The sequence below is a fragment of the Protopterus annectens genome, chromosome 8.part0 (assembly GCF_019279795.1).
Source record: "Protopterus annectens isolate FY-2018-M chromosome 8.part0, PAN1.0, whole genome shotgun sequence".
In the NCBI taxonomy this organism is placed as follows: Eukaryota; Metazoa; Chordata; order Ceratodontiformes; family Protopteridae; genus Protopterus; species Protopterus annectens.
This window is the reverse complement of record NC_056741.1, coordinates 647,259,216-647,282,470: the sequence shown is the minus strand read 5'-3', so window position 1 is coordinate 647,282,470 and position 23,255 is coordinate 647,259,216. Positions and strand designations below refer to the sequence as shown.

At 38.6% G+C, this 23,255-nt stretch overlaps 1 protein-coding gene across 1 annotated transcript in view; it reads left to right on the top strand.

Annotated features, from left to right (window-relative positions):
• KCNN3 (potassium calcium-activated channel subfamily N member 3) overlaps positions 1 to 23,255 on the top strand; it is a 2,562,115-nt gene that overhangs the window by 2,383,338 nt on the left and 155,522 nt on the right. Inside the window, exon 7 of the mRNA XM_044080129.1 lies at positions 5,028 to 5,097. Coding sequence (XP_043936064.1) covers positions 5,028 to 5,097 — 70 coding nt within the window. The remainder of the gene's footprint in view (positions 1 to 5,027; positions 5,098 to 23,255) is intronic.

The following is a 23,255-nucleotide window of genomic DNA, read 5'->3' as shown; positions in this document are numbered from 1 at the left end:
CAAACTTTGTCAGCCAGAGCTCTTTACTATTAGCTTTTACTTCAGAGAAAAATAAGCCAAGTGGGAGAGTTCCCAACATTCAACCCTGGGAACTCCACTGGTGACTGGTCTCTCTGTGGAGTTAGCATCCCCTATTTTGATCTTCTGTATCCTATCTGAGAGCCAGTTGGCATTCTAGCAGGTAATGTGGGAAGTTATTCCCATTTATTTAGCCTTCCTACTATATTAAGTGAAGAATTGTGTCAAATGCTTTGGCCATATTGAGGTATGTGGTGTGTACCATTTTAGCTTCATTTATTGCTTTAATGATCTTTTCAAAAAAGCCCAACAGGCTGAGTAAGCATGACTTGCCCTTGATTCCAAGCTGAGATGGTCCCAGTATTTGGAGGTTCCCTATGTCCTTATTGCTTTGTTCCATTGTAAGTCTTACTATGGCTTTGCATATGATGCTGGTCAGACATATGAGTCTGTAATTGCCCGGGTCTGTGGAAGCTCCTCCCTTATGCAGGGCAATGACTGCACCTCTTTGCCATTCATTTCATACAAACCTTGTATGGAGGCTGAAACTGAAAGTTGCTGTTAGGGGTGTGGCTAAATCATGCTTTATGCTATTTAAGATGCATCCAAAGATATTGTCAGGACCCGTCAGGCAGTATTTTTAGCTTGAGTGCCTTTAGGACTAGGTCTTTTGTGATATTTGGAGGCAAATCAGTTACAGCTATATTTTGTGGGAAAAAGGGAGGGATGAGAGAGGTAAAGTTTAAGCTGAATTTATCAACCTGCATGTTGACTTTATCTTCAGCCTCATTGCAGGTAACATCATTCACAATCAGCTCAGTGAATTTCTGCATTGTGCTTCTGAGTTTACAAAGATATATAAAAAAGACTGTGATTGTCTATGACTTGGCTAGCTGTTTTACCCTCAGATTTGGCATTGGTGGATTTTATTAAGCTGTTGAGTAGCTTGTTTGTTTCAGTAATGAGGGCTCTATCAGCGCTATCATTCTGGAACTTACTCTTCTTACTTTTGGTTTAAATTTCCTTCCTTTTATTGTAAAGCTTGTTTCTACAGGGTATAGTTGCATCTACACAGCTGTACAGCTGTTTACATGCTAGTATAATGTGGCGATGTACATTTCTGTGTATTCAGCAAAGTCAACTGGGTTTTGTGGGAATCTGACGATTGCTAATGTATCACTCAGGAGCAGGGAGTTTGTCTTAGAGAAATTTCTAAAGGTACATTGGATGGAATGGGACAGTGGTTTCAGTTTTATTTTGAAGGAGACTGCTTTATGGTGAGACCTAACAAGTGATGAAGATATGCAAGATGTCCACATATTAGTAAGGATAAGATCCAAGATTTTGTTCCATTTAGTTGACACTTTGACTAATTGCTCCAGGGCATTTGTATTGAAAAAGTCCATGAATATCTGTGCTTGTGCACTAGTGGTGGTGTAGGTTTCCCATTTTATAGTTGGATAGTTTAGATCACCAAGGAAAATGGCATTTGATTTAATACTTATTAATTCTATTTCCTGTAGATGGGCATTGTGGCTTTCTTTTGTCATAGAAGGAGTTCTATAGCTTGCTAATATATGGTATGGGACCTTTGTAATGGTTATTTGGACATGATGGAGCCCTGTTGCATCATGCTGCTTTAATAGCCTTGATGAGAGTCTTTTCTAGATGAAGATTGAGACACCTTTATTCCCTCCTGTGCTGTAGCTGATCTAAATCTGTAGAAGGCATTATAGCCCTGCACAGCCAGAGTGATCACCACCATTTTAAACCATGTGACAGTTACTACACAGACATGCATTACCTTCAGATTAAGAAAGACTTGTATGGTGTAGAGTTTCTTGTTTAGGCTCCTAACATTTATCAGTAACACCTTCATATTTTTCTTTGATTGCTTCATTATGTTGATAAGTTTATTAGGTTGGCATTGCCTAAAAAAGGTACTATGGGGGTGGGAAATGTCATTGCCAATAATCAAAACCTAGAGGGGGCATAAGCAGGCCATCCCCGGCAAGGCATGGTCTGTTGATCATATCATCTCAGGCTGACAAATATTTGACCCCCTTCAAATGATACTAAAACCTAAGCCAGTTATTGAAGTCAAGTATTTTTGCTCACATTCCAACAGCATCCTCGAAGAGGGTAGAATGCTGCTCAATTATAGGCGCATACCTGCTTGGGGCACATAGTCTGAGAGCTCAATCATATAGTCCAGACAGGTACATCTCAAGTCCTTGGCACCCACATGTACTATGACAGTCATACTGGTATACATGGAGTGCATGTGTGATTTTACGGATCCTGGCTCCATACAAGCAGCTAACCATGATGCTTTCCTTGCTCAGCTCGGTAACAAGTACATCTGCATGTCTTACAATGGAGTCACCTATAGCAAGAATGTTTGTTTGGGTAGATGTCTGTTTTATGGGGTCATCATCCGTGACTCTGATACTCCTTGTGCTGTATGAGGAGGTAGGCTTAATTAATTATTATGCCTTGTGCCTATGTTGCATTTTGAAGGAGTCTTTGAGGTTTAAACAGTTTAATCTTTAGAATTTCAACATATGATTGATTAGGTGTATTGTGATGGCCTTAAAGAGGTATTATGTGTGGTGTACTGCTAACTGTTTTTTGTCTTTGAGTTTTTCCCTCCAAAGACATTATATATTTACATCTCTCACCTAGTGTGTTATGCTGTTTGAGTAATAGATGATCAGACAGCATGAAACGATTATTTCACTGTCTAAAGATACCCATCTCAATTAGGCTGGCTACAAAAGTTGTGAGAAAGTGCTGGTCCATGTTTTTAGCAGGAGTAACTCAGAAGGGTCAGGGGTGACTATAATTGCTTGGAGCTTGATTTGTTTGAATAATGTTTGGGTGGACTTACTACTAAGGCATGAGGAAATGCCTTTTTATCTGGTCAGGAGTGTGCTGCAGTTCAGGGTGTGTTTATTTATTCTTGCCATGGGTTATTTGAGCCTCAAACATGGATTTCTAAGGCTGTATAGGTTTTGCAGGTCTCTGTTAGGGGAGAACAAATTCTTGCAAAAACAAGCCACTAGTTGAGATATAAAGTAGGCTTATGTTGGTTTCTACTTTATATTTTATCTTTTTGATTTTGGCTAGCTCAGGATTGTTAGGCTCTTCTCTCTTTCTATGGGCAAGAAAGTCCTGAAGAAAGCTTCACTCTGACTGCTGATTTCCCTCCTCAGGTTTAGCCATTCAGCAGTCAGAGTGAAAGAGTGGGTGGAGCCAGAACACCATGTACCATAACATATTGTGACTTTTTTTTTTTTACATTGTAATGAATAAGAAATTCCGGGTGTGTTTCAGTTTAATAATCATTTATTATAGTTAGCAGTTCTAAACCAACTGCTCGACAGTGGCAGAGGAAAATAACTTTCTTGGGTGGCGTAAGCCAGGGAACCTTGTTGGCTAGGCTTACATAGGCCCTTGGGCCGATAGCCTAGTACCTACCTATGAACCTATGAATGTTAGTTTGGATTTAGGGAGTTGTAGGTGGGTTGGGGTAGTTTATGTGGTTGTCTGTTTTTTATCTGAGCAGTATATAAACTTTACATTTTAGTGTTCAGTATAGATATGGTGGTAGGAGAATTTTAGTAGTTTTAATTCCATGTTAAGCATGTAAATTAAAGGAATGATAATACACCGAGAGTTCAGATAAGTGCTTATGACATATCAAGAGTGTAGATAAGCAAAAAAGTATGTACATAGTCTATCAGATATATGTTTTTATTGCATTCTTTACCCAGAGTCTATGGGATGGGTATATGTGCATGTATATGTACATTTAAATGTATGTGAAACCCTCTCATGTGATCACAGTGTGCAAGCATTATTTAGTGGGAGGTCATAGTACAGTCGAAACTGAGAATTTGCCCTTTCCCCAGTGTTGTTCAATCTCAGAATTGGTATATATAAGTTGTAGTGGAGGTGCAGGAGACTTGGCCCTTGTTTTTTTTTTTTTTTTTTATGTTTTCCTTTCAGTCTGTATAGATAGATCAAATGTGCTTTGATGTTGTGATTTTCATTGAAATATTTATATATGTGTATCTATAAATGCAGAGCAACGGCTCATCATCAGTAGGGAAAAATCAAATTGCCACATGACAGTCTAAACTAGAGCTCGTATTCCCTATTAGTGGGTGAAAAATCTAAAACTTGGTGAATTCTGATTTACAATAATAAGAAGAGCTGACATTGAAGGATCAAACCGTGACACTGCTATAAACGCTTGGCCATCACAAGCTAGTTATTCTTGTGGCAACTTTATAAAATGTATCCTGCTTAAAATCCAAAAAGCCAGAAGCCTCACATCCTTGATATTCTGAAATTCTGATGTTATGGTCTCAAGATACTGAAATTCAACATTTCAGTATTTCCAGCTTTCAAAGTGAAACCATGTATATATGTAGATCTATGTCAGTTGATCAAGTTTTCAGAAACTCCAAATTCATATTGGCAAAACTATATGATTGAATTTCCTTAAACTCGAACATTAAACAAAAAATCTATCTTTTTTTATTTTTGCAGCCCCCCACACCCCCTGAAAATTAATACCAACTCTGATATCATACTACATTGGGGAAAACAGTAAATTTCCAGATTCTCACTGTACTGCACTCTCCATTCAAAAGCTTCGAGTTTTCAGAAATTCGATCATATCATCTTGCTGGTATGAATTTCAAGTTTCTGAAAACTTGATCAACTGATAGAGATCCATATATATATATATATATATTGTGTCTGTGCGTGTGCTTGTGTGTGTGTGTGTGTGTGTGTGTGTGTGTGTGTGTGTGTGTGTGTGCGTGTTCGTTCGTGTCTGTGTATGTGCAATTACTTTTGTTAGCTGCCAATGCAAGATACCATTTATTAATATTTAATTCTGAATAGTACTTAGTTCGAAAAGCATTTTACATTTCTATATAAATAAATTGATGTACTGTTTGAATCCCTGACAGCTGTACTTGTTTCTCTCTTTGCAGGTTACGCAGTGTAAAGATGGAGCAGAGAAAGCTAAGTGATCAGGCAAATACACTAGTTGATCTCTCTAAGGTATGTTTTAATAACATTTATTGGTACATTAGTTTCTCTCACTCATTCAGAGTAAGTTGTGCAGTGAATCTGTCTGGCTGTGGATCACACATGTTTATTTCATGTATTTTTTGGATAAACCAAGGAAATATTACTCTTTTTGTCGCACAGTGTTTCCCAGGCAACTAAAATAGCTGCTTTGGTGCTACAGTGTTATAACCATTAAGCTTAATGTCTTAATCACTGCAAAGCTAGCTTTCTGTGATGTGTAGAAAGATGAAGCCCTTACTGTAACACACATGATTTGGGTTCAACTATTGACTCAGCTCTTGGAAAAGTCAGTTGGAAGTGTGTGTGTGGGGGGGGGGACTGATGAGGCTTATATCTGCTCACCTTTTTCTGGGGGCAGGATGTGGATGCTTGTTTTGGATGCGTCTTAAATCACAGTTGCCAGGGCAGACTGGGAACTGAATGACAAGGGATGCTAGCATACAGGAGAGAAGAGTGGGCTGGAGGAGGGACACACTTCCTGCGGAGATTGGGAGATGGCTTCACATAAGTCATAAGCAAGTCTACTCCTGAGTGACATTCCAGCACTCCAGCAGTAATTACGGCATAGTTAAGACGTAAGCTGTGAGCACCATTTGTAACACTGCACTGAAGGCTCTGACTGCCTCTCGAGACCCTGAAACCCAATTTGTAGAATTAAGTTGTATGCTCAGTATGAGAGGGCTGGTAGTCTTCAATTGTGGAGGGAGGATTATACCTGAAAGGGAGACCCAGAAATTGAGGAGGAGCACCACCCGCCACCACAAGATGATCGTGCTTCCACAGAGGAAAAAAGAATTTAAAAAAGTCTGAATTTAACCTGAGATGTGGAGTTTGGTTTTCTGATTACAAACAAACCACTCTAGTGGCTAAGTTCATGCTTTTTGGCAGACTGCTGAATGTCTGACTGAGAACTGAAGGTCGTGTACTGTTATAGCAAGAGATCACTTCTCCTGATATCCATGCTCTCTGGATCCTTAATTAACTTTCTCATCTGGTCATTTTCCATTCCCTTTGGTGGATCACAACCTGAAAGAGCTTCCTTTCTTGCAGAATTTTCCCTTAAGCTATTCCTACCCAATCCCTGAAAAAGATTACTGACAGCTCCTGAAACCCAATTGCCTCAAATCTGGCTTAATTTCTCCTAAAAGGATTTAGTGTTGCATGATATAGAAAGATTAAGCAATGTTAAAGAAAAGTGCTCTAGTAGCCCAACAAAATGACCGGCACTTTCCTGGGCTCTCAGTTAACGCACAAGTAAGTTTCTGCATTTGTTTCTGATAGGTAAATTAGAAATGGCTCTGTGAATCCATAGAGCAGCATCAGGTGCCTCAGAATGTTCAATAATGTGAATGTGATACAACTATTGCCTAATATTTGACTCATTAAGTAGAGAACAGGAAATGCTGTTTATGAATTGTGCAGTTATATGTTAGTCTAATGACCACCTGGGCCTTTATAAGACTAGCTGTGCAATACAACCCAATTGTGTCCCTATGTATCATGGGCATTTATTAGGAGGGGGTTTGTTAGTTAGGATGTTTCTAGAGGATATGCGTGGGGGGTATGTTAGTTTCAGCATTACTATCTGCCTCTGTCATCAGCGATATGGGGGCCAATCCAAACCGGAGGTAAAATTTGATGAATTTTGCTTATTAGCCTGAGATTTGCTCTTAATCTAAACAGTGTTCTTTGGACAAGTTTGCAATAAAGTATTGTTAAGTTTGATGACTGTCTTTTGTTTGTGCAACAGCAACACATGTATTCTCAAGACATAGTTTGTAAAGAGGCCTCCTACTGTTGGAACCTGTTCTGGCCTGTCTATATTTGTTTTATGATAAAAAAAGCCAGCCTCTGCTGTGTGGTACCCCCAAATGTGTGCTTTTATTTATTTTCCATATAGTGCATGTCTGTGAGAATTTTGTGTGGTTATCTCAGGCAAACAAAATATTTTTTACAAGCCATGTTACACAGTCATAAGAGAACTGATGATGAAACTGTCATACTCAGCAGAAAAGGAATGTTTTAAGATGGCGACTGGAAAGGATGCAAAGCATTATAAGTTCTTTTACAAAGATTATGACCTACTGACCTTCAAAACACTTAATTATTGTAACCACAGGTTATTTGTACTGCACCCTTTCTCAAACACATGCACCCACATGTAACTATGTATCTATCCATAACCCCCCCTCTCTCTATATGTGTGTGTGTGTGTATATATATATATATATATATATATATATATATATATATATATATATATATATATATATATATATGTGTGTGTGTGTGTGTGTGTGTGTGTGTGTGTGTGTGTGAACACATACACATGCAGACACATATAGGTCCTTACTAGCCTGTTCAAACATTGGAAAGACAAATGGTCTGTCTTTTCAATAAATGGCTATGTTGTTGATAATTTGTGCTTCCAAATCAGATGATAAGTGTTTTTTTATTACGGATGGGGGTGTGCATGTGTGCACGTGTCTGTGTGGATGTGTGTGTGTGTGTGTGTGTGTGTGTGTGTGTGTGTGTGTGTGTGTGTGTGTGTGTGTGTGTGTGTGTGTTTTTCTGTGTGCTTTGTGAGTATCTAAGCTGTCTTGTGTAGCTGTAGTGTTATGGAAAGGGTATTCCAAAGGTAAGATATTGGATTAAGGTTAGAGACAGGGGATGAGTTAGGGTTAGCATTAGCACACACATAAGTAAGGTGGGTGCACGGTCCTTTTCCAATTGCTATTGTTTTTATTGTTGCTTTTTTTTTAATTATTATTCAAAATGCTGGCATTGAACAGATTACTTTTGACGTTTGTGCATTTTGATTGTTAATCATGCACCTATATACGTGTACATATGTAAGCACATATCAAGATTATTTTGCAGAAAGTTAATGACTGACTTCTAATTGTAAGTGAAGCCTTATTCTACATGGTTATAAGTATATTATTTCCTGAAAAAAAAAAAAAAACAAGGGTAAACAATCAAGAAGAAATAAAGAGTCTGTCACAAAGACTAGATGAGCAAGTAGCAGCTTCCAGGATGGATCAAGTATCCTCCAGACCTTTGGAAAATGCACCAGAAGATAGATATCCCAAGTTAACGAATGCTGCAACAGTGAGAAGTAGGATATTTACTGTTATGGTAAGATCTTACACAACTGTAGGGATGCAATACATCTGCTAAGCCAAAATTTGTTATTGCAGGCTATGTGGCCCAAGGGGCAGGATGTCATCATAGCTACCCAGTTCCCTTTTTGCATATAGGAGGACAATAGAGCATGTAACACAGTGAATGACCTCAGAGACCTTGGAAAGTGGTCTGAGATATCTCTCATGCAGTGGTATTTGTAAACCAGCCACAGACACAAGAGACAAACCAGTAATCCAACAAAATGGTGAACAACCAGCAGAAAAGGCAGCAGCAAGTCCAGTATGGATAAAAGTTCCTTTAGAAGGTTTAGTAACAAACTCACACTTAAAACAATAAAAAAGTATCATTAAATAAAGTGAGGTACTAGCACTTTCATCCTGGTAACATCCAAAACTTCCTCAGATAAATCTAAACAGACTACACCCAACTTAGCCCTTAAATAACCTCTGTTGAAACCACAATATTTCCTTTTCTCCAGATTTAGAGAGACAATGTTCAAAAACAGTACATATTATAACTTTAGCTCCTACAATCTAACAAACATAAAATGTACTCTTAATTACTTAAAAACAAGTATACATCAATAAATTATTTATAAATAAAATATTTAAAAATTAAATGGACACCTATTGCTAATAAACCATAGCTGAAAATTAGAATCAAGCATATTTATAAATTCATTCATTTCCTACCCCATCATAATAAATTAAACAAGGTGTTGCAAGTATTATACAAGGATACACAATAAAACCTAAAAAACAAATAAACACCAAAAACACAAAAAATCCATGTCATCTCCACTGGCAACTGAACACAAAGCCTTCTGCATATAAGACCGATGTAATAACCACTGTACTATACTCAGCTTTCAAGGGCTTTCATTCTCAACAAACAAGCTATATTAAATTTATCATTAAGTTCTGGGGGTTTTAAAGCATCAAAAAAAAAGCTGCCAATTTCCCTTATTTCTAGCCATACTTGCCAAGCCCCCCCCCCCCCGTTTCCTAGCATTCACTTTTTCTAAAATAACAAATGTGAAGGAGTGTTCAGGGTAAGCTAAAATATGCTTTCTAGGGCACCTGTATTTTTATTCTTTTTAATGTCATATGCATGCTCATATATTCGAGACCTTAAAGGCTATTCAAGTTTTACCTATATAAATGAGCTACACCCCTGGCATAAAGCGCAATACATCACCCCAGTTGTTCTGCAATTAAACTCGCCATTAAAATAAAATATTTTGTCCAAAACATAACAGCTGTTCCCCACACTAATCCACTTACATTGTAGACAATGTCCACATTACTTCATGCCACACCTTATTGGCTCTAATTGAATCACCCTTCTCTCTAATTTACCCTTCTAGTTGTTGTTTCTTCTATGTACCACAATAGGTTGTTCCCCTAATTTGGATACTATTTTGCAAACTTCCCTAATAAAATTCCAATTCTTACTAAGAACCCACAAGACTACTATGCTGTCTGTACTAAAACTAGTAATAAATGCAGTTGTATATGTGCAGAGGGTACACACAGAGGAATTCACATGTATCAACCTATTGTATGAAGAAATGTGGACATTGTCCGCAATGTAAGTGAATTAGAGTGGGGAACAGCTGCTCTGTTTTTGACAAAATATTTTATTTTAATGCTGCTTTTTCTGCTGGCTATTCACCGTTTTGTTGAATTACTGCAATGGTATTTGGCCAAGTGACACACAAAATGGTGGTGGACGTGTGCTACCATACAGAGGCCCGCAGGGCAACATGTGGATCATGTCATGAGGACACAAGCACAAATGATAAAAACAGTTGCATAAACATGGGCCAGATACACTGGTTGGCAGTCATGTAGTATTATATATACCATTCACCAGTACACTAGCGTATGTTCCTCTGAGACATGCCCGGCATATGCCAGGTGTATCTAGCATTGACAGGGGGGCTTGGAAAGGACACTGCATGCATTATGGAAGGCTTGTAAACTGCTGTGTTATGTATGAATGCTCGTACTATGGCACTGGACATAGCAATATAGGGGAAAAACATGTAGGTGTGATGTTGATTATGACACATGGCATTCTGGAAAGACAACCACAGGCAGTCCAGTGAACAGTACCTTGACAACATTGCATTGGTGCTTTACAGACATAAGATGGATGGGAGAGCACAGAGCATGCCAGTGTGTGTGTGTCTGTGTATGTCAGGAAGCAAGTAATAACAACATGCACAGTTTTCACTGCTAGTAATAATCTAACAGTATGTAATTCTGAAGGTGTCAAAAATATATGCAGTTATAATACCAATATGTACATTGCCCTTCATCTGGAGATCCTTTCTATACACCTCTGAATTCTCACCTAGTAATCCTCAATCTTCCTATGATGAAAAACATAAAAAAAGGAAAATGTGCATGAATGAAATGTCCTGCATTTGGCTGAGCAGTTAAGGCTAAAGTAAAGTAGACTGCACCTTTTATGAGTATTTACTGCAGAACTCTGGAGTACTTTTCCCTAACCTCATCCTCTCGTTGGTGAAGAAGGTCAAAGTAACACTTCCTCAGGCTAGTATAGTGATGGCTGCTCTACTCATCAATGGAAATGATGCCTGTGACATCATTAACTACCCTAGCAAGGCAGTGTCAGGTATCCACCTGCTACTGAGGACCCTCATAAGAAATCCTTTCTAGGTGCACCCTGTGGTACCTGCATGTTAAAGAATGATTGTTGACTCTTTTTTGCACATTCTGAGCCATAGCCATTTCACAGGTCACAGCCTTGAAGAAAATCATATCACATTTGTTTTGAAACATGTTGCAGATATCATGTTCTGGCAATGAGGGAGAGCATGGTAGTGTGACAGTGAGCAATGTCACCATATACTAGCACATGAACAAATGAGATACCAGGGTGTGGTTTGGAGTATGAAAGTCATGATTGTCAGTTTGCATGTAACTTTTAGAACCCACATCTCACTACATGATTGTTCAACAGTGCCTTTAGGGGCTGTGGCATGGCTTAACACACCAGCATCCCTGCAGGGGTTAGTTACCCACCCTGGCATGTGCAATGCTCTTTGTGATCTTTCTTGCATGTACGTGGTCAAGTATGAGCTTTATTGCACATTCTTAGTCTGGTATGCATTGCATAAAATGTACAATTCTGAGACCTTTAACTTTAATTGACCCATTTGCATAAGTGACATGCCACACTCCTTGAAATTGTATAAAAATGCTACCACAGCCATTGTAGTGCTCATTGCACACTGGAAATTTGCTACTCACCAAGAAAAGAATTTAGAGACTTCTAGAGGATGAACAGATCAACAACTGCAGTGGTAAGTGTCTAGGCAACAGTGACACATATGTCCATTTTGCTGCTGCTGCTTTTGTAATGGGGGATGTTACCCTTCATTTGACTGTTGAGAGGGTGTGGGGACCATTACAGGGTTTGTTATTGAGCTTTGCATCCTACTTCCTCAGTAATTTACTGTTTACAGAACAAAGTATCTTTGATCAAGGCAGGAAGCATAGGCTATATGAGAGAGAACTGACTTTTTAAATGCTTCTGCCTGTCTTTCGTTCTGTCTTTTTTCAGGGTTTCTAAAAGCAATTTTATGGATTAAGGAATACTGCATATGAAACATGTTGTTGTGGGCTCGGTGGGTTGTCTGACTGATAGTAAAGTATGCCACATTATCTGGTGGGCCACTACATCTGTGACACAACATATATAAGGATGCCTATCAGTAAGCCTTATCCTCCTTTTGTTTGAATGTCTACAAAGGCCAGTATGTACTCACTGCTGGATAATGGCCATGCTGTTAACATACCTGTTGTTTGAAACTTTTTTCTTGTGGGGGAACAGCAATATGCAGACAGGTACATAGGTAACACTTACTACAGACCACCATGGAGGAGATGGTTGGGGTACAGGTGCAGGAATCTGTAGCCATTCAGATGTATTTATAAAGCCAAAACTGGGATGGCGTGGGACATAGTATGTGGACCAGGTGTACATATGCAGTGGAGTCCATCACAGCAGTGTGGTGGATACATTACCCTCCCATTCCACTGTCACAGCCCCATTCCATGTTCAACTCACCCCACATTCCCATTGGACCACTGTAGAAGAGGAACTGACTGACAAAACAGACCAAGTTGCTGCATTGCCCTCTATCCCTCAGGCACAGGCCAGTGCCATCATAGCCACTTCTGAACTGATCAGTGGTGTATGTGGGCTATATGTTGATATTAGAGAGGGGTTCACAAATATAGGTAACAATTTTGAAGGATACTAGCATGAGTCTGAATCTTCAAGGGACTTGTCTGCAGTCACACACTAGGGACAATGACGTTCACATGGTTGCCCATCATCCACCTACAGTAGCAAAACTCACTGTGGGGTGGCTATGGCACAATCAAGTTCCCATAGTGCCACATTCTTCATGTATACTACCAGTGTCAAGGACACTACAGCTTGCTTGTGGACACACATGAATATGTGGTGCTTGTGTAAAGCATTCCTATTGCACAGATCACCATTCCCACTCACAAAGCACAACACCCCTTTGCCAGCTGCTAACTATGCCAGTGATATTCCTCAGAGGGGATAAGGACATATGCAGTCAGTACACATACCTACTGAGGGTGTCCTTGAACTGCTGCAGAGAAACAGAGAAACAGGGAAACATACAAAGTGTGGCAACATCTGCAGAGGCTGTGTCCACCTGCACATAGCCTGTCCAACCCCTTCCCATCTTTGAATACCATCCCCACACTGAAGACACCCCCTACCTGCATAGTCTTCCAAGCTCATCGCACTCTCTAAGCCCTGACACACACACTCACACCCACATCATTAGACCCTGTCCCAGTGACCATTACCAACTCCATTCACAGTGTCCCTCCCCATTTTTGTGTATGATAACAACTGTATCCTGTCTCAGTGCTCTGTTACTGAGGCAACTTGAGTCATATTTACAACTTGGCTAGTCCATGCAGTGTACAGCATAGCTTGGTTATTGTTTTGTATTTATCCGTGTTCATTTTTATCTGTAATTTGACACATGGTTGTGAACCAGGCACTGCCTCTCAGCCAACCCTATTGAGTACTGCTCCTGTCTCTGGCTCTCATGATCATCCCCTACAACCAAACCCTCCACAAACTGCTCACAAGGCCCCTCCTCCACTACTGGCTCTGGCAAATCCCGTCCTCAGAAGGCAGTGCCCTGCTGTACCTGTTTGTGTAGCAATGCATTATATAACACTGCACAAATGGTGAATATATTACTGCAGGCTTCTGGAGCATACTGCAGCATACCACTAGGGGTGTCTAGACATGCAAAGCAGGTCTTCATCACTCTGAGTGTACATTTGACAATTATGCAGGTCTGTATCAGAGCAGAGTTGTATGCATTCTCTACTTGTTCTAAGGGCTTTGTATAGGTGTCATTAGCCATGTCTCTAGGGCATATGTATTACTGCCATTAAAATATCCTTAAGGGAACTCACCCCACACACATCACTGATATAAGCCACAGATGTGCCAAATTTGGGAATCAAGTACGTGAATCTCTTTGGATTTTTAAACAAACTTCACCAATGTTTGTAGCATATGGAATGACAGATAGTACCTTTTGAGAGAACAATCCTTTCTCTGGTAACCTAATCACACTGAATTAAGCTGCAGTTATAGCACACCCTGTATCAGCAATTGCTTTGCTGCATCAGTGTATAACTCATGAGCACCAGAAGCCACAGAATTCAACTCGAGTGATGAACATGCAAACCCACAGCTCTGTTTTTCTACCAGTCCTTCTTCCACCCTCCAGCACCTTGTCTGATCAATGTGTCAGATTTGGAAAACTTATTCAAACACTCAGTTTCCACCTGTCATGACAGTGAAGAATGAGTGGACTCCAAAATTTCCTGTCATTGCATAACAAAGGGGACCATGTAGAGCTGCCATATAATTTTCACCCTCTAATATGATGTCTTCATTAGTACCCCACATACAGAACACAGATACCCTCTATGGGACACCAAGAAGAAGTTCACTGGTAACCTCACCAAGTTCACTTGTTTTTATAAATACCAGCTCAATTATCCCCTGAAAACAGGCATAGGCAAATTGGGACAAGGCCAACCAGCAACAAACAGGTAAGTAAATAAATACCATTTTTTTACAAACTTTTTAAAGGTATTACTAATTAAATATAATAACAATAGTCTTGGCTGACTTATTCTAACACTTAAATTTACAGAGTCATTCAATACCTCTCAGGAGACCCATTCAACCCACATAAATGTTTCACCAGTATGGGAAAGGTAAAAAACAACTCTAATTAGAAAATCAATGTTACTCCATGCTCTACCACCCATGCAGCTACCACATGACTATCACTTAATAGATTACTAGGTTAAGCAGTCTATATCTAACCAGGTTATTAATACTGTGAGTAGCTTACCTACTAAGAAATCTTACATTCAGTGAGCTTCTGAGTTGAAAGGTCTGCCTGGTTCACTGTGACAAGATAGAGACTTTGCCCAGAAAATATCAACTGACAACAGACAAACGTGTGTATGTGACAAGATATGCATATATTTCTAGGACTGTGATAACTAAATGAGAAATGACATCAGGTCAGAGAGAAACAAAAGGGTTATTAAGAAAGTGATTATAAATGTTAATTTTAGAGAGTAAAAGGGACGTTTCCCCAGAAGGTAGTTTTTATCATGAGGGCGACTCGGTGTGTCACCACTTTATGTAGTGCTGAAGATTATGTGAAAACAAATTCCTAAGCTGAGGTTGATATTTAGGGTTGCCAGTGGTCAGAAAATGCAGCTACATAAAACACTGAATGATGCTTGTATGACTTCAGCTCAACTATTTTCTCTCTCTTTCTGTCCCTCCTTCAATTCTATTAGATAGCAACCTCACTGTAACAAACACCAGAAGTGAAGCCGATAAGGCAAATGCTGCTGACATTTTCAAGAACTCAAACAAAATGTCAAATGTCAAACAAGAACTGTGCACTTAATCCTCTCTGTTATAACAAGAAGCTGATGCTGATGAAACAACCTTTTTCCCACAAGTAGCCAAACCATAAGAAAAAGCAAAACAACTTTATGTACTTGAAACTCAAATGAAATAGGAAATGTGTGTGTGTAGCAAAAGCATGACAATATAAAAAAAGAGATTTAAAAATAACTTGTGCTGCTAGTAATAGTTATATGACACACTGTCTATTTATTACACAGCAGAATCATCTACAAAAATAGTGACACGATACCTTTGTATCACTTACTTGGCACAAATGTTATTTTTTTAAATATTTGAACAACTGTTTTAACTTTCTTCATCTGCTGATATAGGTAGGGAATTTTCCTGTTTTTAGAAATCTGCAATCCCCATCTGTACCTCTTGTATCTTAGCTTCCAAAGATGAGAGTGTGATGATGTGAGGTGTTGCCAGCTATGCCAGGAGAAGTAGAGCAGTGGATGTGTAGCATATGGCAGCACAGCTAGTGGGAATTTTGTAAAGAAATACATGTTATTTGTATAGCAAACTGATTTGTACAGATGCTTGCATTGAAAATGTATTTGTAAAGCTGTTTGTGTTAAAAATGTACAAGCAGTGTGCCCTGCTGGACAGAAAAGGAAATATACATGCATTATTGTAATTGTTTAAATGTATATGTTTTAACACTGGATACTGGAAAAGAAGAGGTTAATCTCAAACCTTGAAATCAGTTTAAAAATAAATTACCTGGGCCTAGGCCATAAAGATGTTATCTTACAGTTCCCAATGCAGACAGAGACAAAACATCTGTACTAGGAAGCTTCCTGCATTGTCATTGGGGTGAACTAATTGCTAGGCTGGAAGGGTGGAGGTTTGAAATTGTTTTATGGCTTCCAGGAGCTGCAGCAGATCTAAGGAAGGCTGTGTGCATTATTGACACACAGGTGCTATAACCTGGCAGTTTCTAGCAATGGAGGTTGCATGGGAACCAGTAATGTTTAATACTAGGTGAGACTGAATTCTCACAGCACTCTGTTTTTGTTACCTGACAAAGAAGGATCTCTCACCTACTTCATCTCGCCTTGCTCTAGTAAGTAACCAGAGAATAATAATTCTTTAGATCAGTCAGGAAGATATAGTGAGATTAGTTAAGTATTGTTTTTCTGTAACTGTGTGAATCTATCCACCTGTGTTATTTTAATATTTCCTGTGACTGAAACACTGGTGTTTATTGTAAATAGATATTTAGTGGTTTGATGTTATTTTATTATTTATTATTAAATGTATTTAAACATTTCATTGTGGCCAGCCCTTCAAAAAATATTTTAACATTTGGGAGTACTTATATCTTTTGGTGACACTGTGACCACTCCTAAAAGCCTGGCTATTTGGTCAACATTACCATTTGTATTAATAGTAATTTCATTCAGTATAGTTGGGTACCCTTGAACAAACCTTGGAATAGCTGGCTTTGGAGTGCTTGGTGTCTACCTTATAGTCTGGGCAGAAGGCGGCATAGCCAGCTAATCTGCACCAGCCTTTCCCAGGTGTTTTTGTGTGTGTGTGTGTGTGTATGTGTGTGTGTGTGTGTGTGTGTGTGTGTGTGTGTGTGTGTGTGTGTGTGTGTGTGTGTGTGTGTGTGTGTGTGTGTCTGAAAATCAAATCTCAAACTTTATGTATGTGTCAGCTACTTGGAGCAGGGACACAAAGCACTTGTTTCACAGAGAGGGTTCTGGAGGTCTTGTCTTGGACACTCAGCTGAGAACTCAACCCTACAGCTGTGCCAGTGGAAAATCTTAATGGGGAGGGAGACAGTCAGAGAAGCCCAGATCCCAGACTGTGTGTGTTCCCCTATGTGCTGTTAAGAGAAATTGTGTTTGATGCAGAGAAAGCTGCATCTGGAAATACTGAGTATATCCATTTTTATTCCAAATTAATGTCCCTCTCCAGTGCTAGCAGTGAGAATTCAGGCTTCTTGATTACTGGCCCATATTGGAGACATCACAGAGAGTTCAGTAATAAGCAAAGCCCAGGTTGAGGCTTTTGCCTGGGGTTTCTTCTGAAGAGAGAATTTTGATACTGATACAATGCTTTTTTTTATTTAAGCTGTGTGGGATAACTTGTGGGATATGATGCTGTTTAAGGTGGGTGTGATGAGCCCTCTTTACCCCGGGGCAGTAACTAAGGAGTCTCAATCCTCAGGGTTGGAGGTTGGTATAATGGTTAAGGTATTTGACTCACAGACACAAGGTACAGTGTTTGATTCTCACCTTTGGAAGAGAAATTGGCTAGGCTTGAAATGGCCTGTTAAGGCAGGTCGCCTAGTAATTTGCTATGAAACTATGAAACCACTTTCTACAGTAAGGGAGTGTCACTAAAAGCAGGGATAGAAATACACAAATTCCCCCTAAAGGTACACTGGGAACAAGTTCCAAAACCTTGGCCTGGACTATATGATTCACTCCAAGTCCTGAAATGAGTCTACACACTAACCACTGCAGAACACTGTGTCCCAGTTCTAGGTATCTGACACACTCACTCTTAAATGTCTGATATTCACACAAACTCTTGGGAAGATGGGCACAGATTTACCTGCTGTTTTTCTTTGCCCAAATTACAAGGTAACAACTGCCACCAGTCAAATACCACAATACCCTTCAAAAGGGGTGTTCAATTAAATTGGGTTAAATAGATACTGATACAAATGGTAGCATGTAACCCAAGCGGTAAGGCTTTTTGGGGTGGCCATGGTGTTAACACAATAGATATACACATTCTCAGGTTATTAAAAGTGTTCACTAAATAACCAGTCACAATGAAAAGTAGTAAAATATTTAAAAATAAATAAAAGGATTTAAAACATGTATATATTGAATAACTGATTCCAATAAACAACAGAGTTTTATACACAGGAACTATCTAAATAATACTGTAGGACAGATTTCACATTGATTTAAAAAAATTCTAACTAGCTGTAGTTCCCTGACTTTCTGAAGATTAACTGTCCCTATCTAATCTAAATAACTTGGCAAGGCAAGATTGTACTCTTACTTCTGTAAGGCAAGATGAGGAATTATGTCCACACTCTGGGCTGTTGTCTGTCCTCAGCGAGTGGAGCAACTACTCTGTAAACACTGGACTACTACTGTTGGATAGCTCTGGAAAAAACAACTGAACAACTGACTCAGAACATGCTTTTATAGTACATTTTTTTTAAAGTAACAAGAAACTGCTATGAGAATTTTACTCTCATATCAGACTTTCAAAAGTAAACAAACAGCTGCAGTGAGGATTCTGTTCTCCCAGCTGTTGCACACAATGACACCACGTCTAAGTCAGCTGACTCTGGCATAACATACATTCAGAATTCTCTTAAAAAAAAACATGTAGATTTGGTCAGCCAGAAGAACAGTCTGACATTCAAACATCTTGCATAAAAAAGACATAAGCTTATTTGCAAAATTATAATTAGTCATGCTGGCATATGTAACACTGGGTAATTTACAGTTATTTACAAAACTTCAGCCTGATAATGCACTGTCATACTTCCCACTGATGAATGCCCTCAATTATTACATATCCAACTTCCAATGAATGTTTAATCACAGGATAAAGTTGGAACTTGGAGTAAACCGCTTCTCCAAACAAGTGACGTGAATAAATGGAATGATATAATGAAACGGAGAAGCGGAACACAGCAGAAAGAAGCCAAAAGTCCTTGTAGTAAGATATCCTTGTAATAAAATATCCAAACATAAAACAGCTCAGTTCATATGAAGGATGAGTACTCCGAGAACAGTTAAAAGCTTTTATTGGTAGCAATGAGTGAGCGCTTTCACCTATTACAGGCTTCTTCAGACTCAAGACAAGTTGTATTTAACAATCAATTAGTATATATACACAAAAAACAGGCGGGAAAAGCAATCATGAACTTCAATTAATTATAACTTGACAGTAATGTGCTGTTTAAAATACAATGGATAGCATATCATAATATAAAAAATATATAAAAAATAATATACAAAATACAAAACTCTCAAAAACTGGTTAAAACTGTTCTATCTAAATATATATATGCCAAAATATATAAAAATGCTTATGTACTAAACAGACAACCACAGGAAGAATGAAAAATAAGCAACTACAACACCATAATAATATATATATAAAAATATATAATAATTTAAAGTGCAATATATGCACAATATATTGCAGTAAACTTTCATATATAAACTTTTATGTATAAACTTTTAGTCTCCTCATTTTTAAAAATGGTTTGACTGATAGCTTTAGATTCAAGCTCGGGGGGTTATCAGATCTAAATCTCATGATCCAAAATTCTCTCTTCCCTCTGTATCGTCCTTATATCCCTCCCTACTACTGACATTAACTGTCTCTAGAATCCTAAAACTAAAGACATGTAGGGGGCCACACTCAAGTACATGTCTAGCTAGAGCATTGCTTTTGTGTGCCATCCTAATGCTATAAAGATGTTCTCTTATACGGTCCCTAAAGGTCCTGTTAGTCTTACCAACATAAAAGGAACAACAGATGGAACAACAGGCAAGATAAATAATATGACTAGACATACAATTTCCATGTGCCTTTAAAAAATATGAACGATTAGTGACTGGATGTATAAAAATAGAATTAGTGTTAATGTAATTACAAAAATTGCAATGTCCACAACTATGTGTCCCACAAGGTGGTGCAGGAGGTGATACATCTGTGGTACTCCTGTCACATAACAATCTTTTGAGATTTTTCTTATTCCTGTACCTAAATACTGGAGTGTCACCCAAAGTGTTTTTGATATGGGGATCTGCCATAAGGACCTTCCAATGGTCCCTAACTACGTCCTGAATAACATGGACATCAGTAGTATAAAAAATAGAAAAAGCCGTCCTATGCAATACTGTTTGTTTTGTTTGTGCTGACTGATTAATGTCAATAAATTGCTCTGAAAAATATGGAGCAGCAGCACCTAGTCTAAGATCTGACATGGCATCAGTGCCTTTATGTATGTCATGTATTGTATAGCCTCGATATAATAATCTCTGGTGCAAAGCACTCATATCCTGATCAAAACCAGAGTCACTGGGATTATACCTAGAGGCTCTAGTAGCCTGTCCTTTAATGATGTTACGAAAAACATAAGGGGGATGCATGCTTAAACGATGTAGCAAAGTGTTCATGTGACAGGGCTTCCTATATACTCCTGTATTGATCATCCCACCAGGCAATTTTTCAACATAAATATCTAAAAAAGGTATCTTCGTAGTTGATATTTCGTGACGAAAACTCAAATATGTAGTAGATGTATTGATGGTATGAATGAAACTCAATAGTTCTTGATGGTCACCTTTCCACAAGAGAAATAAATCATCTACAAATCGCCTGTAAAATGAAACATGTTCAACAAAAGTTGGTAAACAAAACATGTATTCATATTCCCACTCTGCCATAAACAGATTGGCGTAGCTATTGGCACATTACTGTCAAGTTATAATTAATTGAAGTTCATGATTGCTTTTCCCGCCTGTTTTTTGTGTATATATACTAATTGATTGTTAAATACAACTTGTCGTGAGTCTGAAGAAGCCTGTAATAGGTGAAAGCGCTCACTCATTGCTACCAATAAAAGCTTTTAACTGTTCTCGGAGTACTCATCCTTCATATGAACTGAGCTGTTTTATGTTTGGATATTTTATTACAAGGATATCTTACTACAAGGACTTTTGGCTTCTTTCTGCTGTGTTCCGCTTCTCCGTTTCATTATATCATTCCATTTATTCACGTCACTTGTTTGGAGAAGCGGTTTACTCCAAGTTCCAACTTTATCCTGTGATTATTTTGTGTCATATTTACATTTGGAGCCATGGCAGAAGGAGCATTGCTATCGACGACGATAGAGCTACCGTACGTTATAAGGAACACGGAAATTGGTGCAGCTAATGTCGGAACTGGTACAGCTAATGTTGGAACTGTTGCTGTTACTACTAGAACCGTTGGTGAACGGTTTTTAGATTGTTTACGTGAATGCCAGAATCCTCTGGCGTGTTATGAAGACAATGGACAGGATGTCAGTTCTATCGAGACGTCCTTTAATAAAGAAGAATTATGTGCCGACTTGGAAGCCATAGAAAATGACCTTTTTAAATTGAAACGCATGAAAACGCAACGCATGCATTTTGATGTATGCACACAGAGACGGATTATACCGAGAGGACTCCGTGTTTTAAAAATGCCAACGACAGGCACTATATATCCTGAGTTGCTGTATCGTTGGCAGCAGCTCAATATTGAGGTGAGTTTGCAGTATATGCATTTATTGAACAATTTTTTCACTCCCCTTGAAGAAGAATTGAGGGAACAAATTGAAGAGAGACAGAGAGCTTTATATGATAAATATCCACATGCTGTATTAGATGCTCGGTTTACTTGTATATTGGACAATGTTAGTGTATATGAGAGGAAACTTTTCTCTCAAAAAAGGAATAAATTGCAACGGGACATAACAGATTTCCGTTTAGGCAATATCTTTACTTGGCCCAGGGCTACTGGACCTGCAGTTGCACAGAATCGTTTGACTGTTGCTAATAGAACTATTGAAATAAATCATGGCCATTCTCAGTCAATGGCAACTGTCAACTCTGATGTGCCTTCTATAGAAGTTAACAGTATGGGACAACAAGGGGTCCCACAATTACAAGAGACTATTCCTCCTAATCCATCGGAACTTGATTGTCCTGAGAATGTTGTATCAGTTCCTGATTCTAACAACAGTAACCATGGAGTCAGTGCTAATAATAATTGTGATAAAACTAACATGACTAATTGTACGTCAGATGTTATTATTGTATCACATGATTTAGACAATGGTCATATTAGGAGCTCTGAACCAGTAGTAAGGAATAAAGTAAGGACACCTGATACAGGAGTTTCACATTCAGTAAAACAACCCATTATAACTACACCCAATAACAATAATACTGCAGCTTTTAGTTTATTACACCCTTTTCCTATCAGAGAAGAACGAAGAGAAGGGAGGGTACGTTCTCAGAGCAGGGGGAGACAGAAAAGGAAACTGTCTGTCGAGTATCCCCCGAACAGGAACATCAAGAGAATGTGGGAAGCCAAAGGGAAGGGGAAAACTTAGTTTTCAACCTTTCATCCCATGTATTAACATCTTATGAGAGATCAGTGCTGCTAAAGGGTTTATCTTTCATACCTACTACACATAGTGTATTTGAAGAAACTTTACGGGATTTTAAACGTTTTGTTCGGAACTTGTCCCTTAAGTTGTTTTTTAGCAATAACAGTGATTCCACTACACATGCCAGATTCCATCGTCCTAGTATTTTTACACCCCAACCTCATCCTTTGCTAGCTGCTTTTTCCAAACTAGTAGAGGATGATTTGTATAGAATGAGAGACAGCAATTCTAAAAGGCCCCTTAATAGATATAATCTCACATTTCAAGAAAATGTTGCTCTGAAAGAGTTGTGTAAGGACGGAGATCTTTCTATTAGGCCAGCTGATAAAGGAGGTGGTATAGTAGTCATGGACACTGAACACTATGTTTATAAAATGTTTTCCATGCTGAGTGATGAACGTTTTTATCAGCCAATAGGTTTAGATTTGGTTCCTTTCTATTCACATAGGGTACATTTAGAACTTTTGAATCTGTTACATAGCAATTTGATAGATAACAATCTTTTCTTATTTTTGGATGTACCTAACCCTACTATTCCGTTAATTAATGGCCTTCCTAAAATACATAAGGATTCACTGGATCCACCTTTGAGACCGATAGTGGCAGGTAGGGGATGGGCAACTGAACCAGTGTCCATCTTCATAGAAAATAACTTGAGACCTATTGTTGACAGTAATATCCATACTCTAAAGGATACACGACAGTTTTTGTTAGACCTTTACCAACATTTGAGAGAGCAACTTGT